We start from the raw sequence: 3,580 nt of genomic DNA, 5'->3' as shown, positions 1-3,580 counted from the left end.
AAACACCTGGAGTTGTCATGGGGAGCGACAGAGTGAGCAGGTTACAATAAGAACCGAGGCGCAAAACCTGAGTCAAGCCCAGTCTCAGGGATGACCCGACCTTTCTCTGCCATGACCTTCGGGTGACACTTTTACATCCCCATCCTGTCTCAAGGGCTTAATTCTTCCCTTTTGACTTCCCCAACCTGCTCTAAGCACCTTCTCTCTGCCTGCGCGTCAGGAAGCTGTGGAAAGACTTGTGTATTGGATCAAGTTCCCATAAACCAAATGACCTCAAGCTTCGTGTTTGTTTTTTTCCAGTCGACAAAAGGAAGCAAGCACTATGTGATATGGGCCTTTCCGTGCACTCAGAGTTGACAGAGATGTATGGCTGGGGGGAGAAGGTGTTTTTATTTTTATTTATTTATTTATAAGTTTTATTAAAGTTCACTTCTTACCCACAGGCCTTGGGCTCCCTACAGAGAAACAAATATCACCATTGAAGCAGCTGGTTTCCAAGCTGCCAAATTAAAATAGATGAAGAGGTAAGGGTGGGGGGAATGAACACATTAAGCTAAGACTTTTTCACTCCCAAGTACATGATGCCTCCTATTATACTGCACACATGAAATTGACTCCCAGTGTAATTAGACATGGGCTACTATAGGCAAGAAAAAACAATCCTCAAATTATTCAGACCCCGCCCCCAGAGCTATTCTTTTGCAATTACTCAAGTAACTGAGAAAAGAGACAACTTTTTAATATAAATTTGTTATCAACATCTACGCTGTCCAAGCAATTCCCAACACCCCACCTGCCCAAGCAAACAGAGACACAGGCAGAGCTGGGAGCCAAACAGAAGAACCCTGCTTCTCAGCCACTGTCACAACCTTTTCTTCTATAAGCCAATCCCACAGGAACCTGGTGCATGTATGAAACATTCTCTACGGGCTACTGGTCCTGTTAGAAGGAGGTAGAAAGTTCTTCAGGTCTGCGGTCGATATCGTACTCCCTTTAGAGTCAATTGTCTTAATGGCATTATGTACACGCACGTCCACACAGAGAGATCTTAACTCTCTCTTTGCAGCCTGGTGCTTGGAAAAGCCGTACCATTCTCCCATCTCACCTCCAAAGAGCCCAGAATAGCTCTACTGCCCTCCAGGTTGGAAATGAGCCATGGAGACAGAAAAGCATCCCTCACTGAACTCAGAGGGAAAAGAAAGAACCACTTTTCAGAAGAGGTGCTTACTGGATTTCAGCAGTGCTGCCAGAACCTCCGTGGCTGCCCTGGGGAAAGAGAAAGAAAAGTGAAAAAGTCAACATGCAATGGTCTTTTTGTCAGCCCATGGATCCCACAGCCCACGTGCTCGCGGCTGCCACCTCACAGCCCCGTTATTAACTAGGCAGCAGGTTTTCTATTGATTCTACCGCTGGCCATTAGAGAGGCGTAAATGCAGGACTCGCACTAAATAAAGGGTCCATCTCGAAAACGGGTCCCAGGAGTCCCCTGTGCTGCAGGAAATGTCTTCCCTCCCTCTCTTGCCTCCCACCTTTCACCAACTTCTCTACACTGAGCTCCTTCTTTTTCTGCTGCTCATAGCAGCCGGGGTTCTTGATTNGGGCATTTCTAAAAGTGGCCCCTTCTCTGACATTTTGGGGTTGAATGATTATCTGGCCCCCAGGTCCTCCCATCACTGCACTGCTGCTTGCCAGGCCACAGTAGACAACCACAAAGACCATGGGGGTGTCCGCACACAGTCAGGCTCTAGACACGAGAACTGTGTCCCTTCCTATAACTCCCATAGAAACAGGCTGGAAGCTGTCCCCAACGAGCCAGCCAGACAGAGCAGTCACTAAAAGGATCAATGAGAAGTCTCGTCTTCCTGCCAGGCTTCCCATTATCTCTCCAGCGCTTTCCCTCTCTCCTTTCTTCACTCCCTCCCTTCCTGCGCTAACTTACTTTGCTATGCCTAACACCCTCCCCTTGCCTCAACTCCTGCAAACTTCCAGACTCCTTTAAATGCTAATTCTTATGGAGAACAGTCTGACATAAACCCAGTATCCTCTTCCTAAGATTTAGGGCGTGAACCAGGAGGTGTTTCCTTGTTGCAAGCATGTGACCTTTACATCTAGGCAGCAAAGTTCACTCCCAGGCATTATTGGAAGACAGCATGGTGGAGCCCACACAAGTCAGGCATAATCGCATGGTTGTGTCCTCATTCCGGGGATGCAATGTTTCAAAACTGCATTTATACCTAATGCTCCTGGAAGGATGGGGTGTTAGGGAGTGGAAAGAAAAGGGGGAGGAAAAGGGAACCATGATAAACAGAAGAGGATGAGGAAAAAAGGGAAAAAAAAGTAGAGATAGAAGAAAGAGAGAAGTGTAGACGCCGATAGCAAGAGGCAAAGGGACAAAAGACGATGATGTCCTTTTTATTTGTTAGAAAACAGAACTGCTTGCAATAGAAGCAGCATTATTTCTTAATCAGAGCTTCAGTCTGGGTAATAAAAAGCCAAATGTTTTTGCATAACGTGTAAAAGAGCAAAACTTTCAATACAGGAAAACGGAAGTAGGATGTGTGCGCATGTGAGCCAGAGGAGGGGCGTGATACAGTGAAAGGGATGGGGTTTGGGTTAGAACAGTGTAACTCATGTGCAGGCAAAGAAGGACCCCTGACTGAGCGATGGTTTTTCATTGTCAGGATCCCACATTGCCCAGACAATCGGAAAACAGGCCTAGGACCTCCAATCTTATTGGACCTGCTCATGCTTAGGACCCTTCCTAAGAGACGAGAGACAGCTGTCTTTGGGTTCCTTTCTCTCTTGCTGCCATAGTGGCTTCTCATACAGTAGGTATTGATAGAAGAGAGAGAGCTGAGGCAAAAACAACAAAATCACCCCCAGTGCAACCCGGGGGCGCTCTTTCCCTTTGTTTTTATCACAGTGGGTGGGCTTCAAGGCTCCCAGAACACCAGTCCTGCTTTTCCTGTTACTGATGGGGATTGCCTCTAGCCACCTACTATATTCCCAAACCCAGCCATGTTCACTGTCACAGGAACAATGACTGTCCCCGAGGTTGTAGACATGTCCTTCTTTTCATGTTAACTAGGAATGCTCTCCTTCGGTGAGGCAATTACAGAGATAGGCTCCAATGGCCAATGTTTACGTTGACAAGCATCAGGGCCACAGAATCACCAGCTACAAGGCATGTGCCTTTAGGCGCTAACGGTTCACAGAAACGTGCCCAGACACCAGGGTTAGATGGTGAGCTTTTGGATTTCGGACAGAAAGTGACTTCCTCCATAATCAGCTGGGATCCAAATTGACATTCTCTGTGAGGTCTTCACTCTGCATGAAGACAACAGAAAGCAACTAGGGAGCCCCACGGCACGCATCTCGCCTGCCGCCACCACAGATGAGGCCGGAGTGGCGCCATCCATACCCAGCCCTCCATGCCATGAAATGCTTTGGTGAGGCTGGTAGAGAGAGGTGCGCTGTTACTGCTCCTCCCCAAATCCGTGACACACTTTGCTATGTAAACGCAGCCCTCTTCCCTGCTGAGCTCAACTATGATCCCAGAACCCTTCTACCCACATGGGTA

General features: G+C 47.8%; 1 protein-coding gene across 1 annotated transcript in view; it reads right to left on the bottom strand.

Annotated features, from left to right (window-relative positions):
• LOC109395460 (cytosolic carboxypeptidase 4-like) overlaps window positions 1-3,580 on the bottom strand; it is a 206,909-nt gene that overhangs the window by 16,601 nt on the left and 186,728 nt on the right. Inside the window, exon 7 of the mRNA XM_019666460.1 lies at window positions 1,229-1,266. Coding sequence (XP_019522005.1) covers window positions 1,229-1,266 — 38 coding nt within the window. The remainder of the gene's footprint in view (window positions 1-1,228; window positions 1,267-3,580) is intronic.

This window comes from Hipposideros armiger, unplaced genomic scaffold (assembly GCF_001890085.2).
Source record: "Hipposideros armiger isolate ML-2016 unplaced genomic scaffold, ASM189008v1 scaffold_471, whole genome shotgun sequence".
In the NCBI taxonomy this organism is placed as follows: domain Eukaryota; kingdom Metazoa; phylum Chordata; class Mammalia; order Chiroptera; family Hipposideridae; genus Hipposideros; species Hipposideros armiger.
Note: the sequence above shows the minus strand (reverse complement) of the source record. Positions and strands in the feature narration are given on the sequence as shown.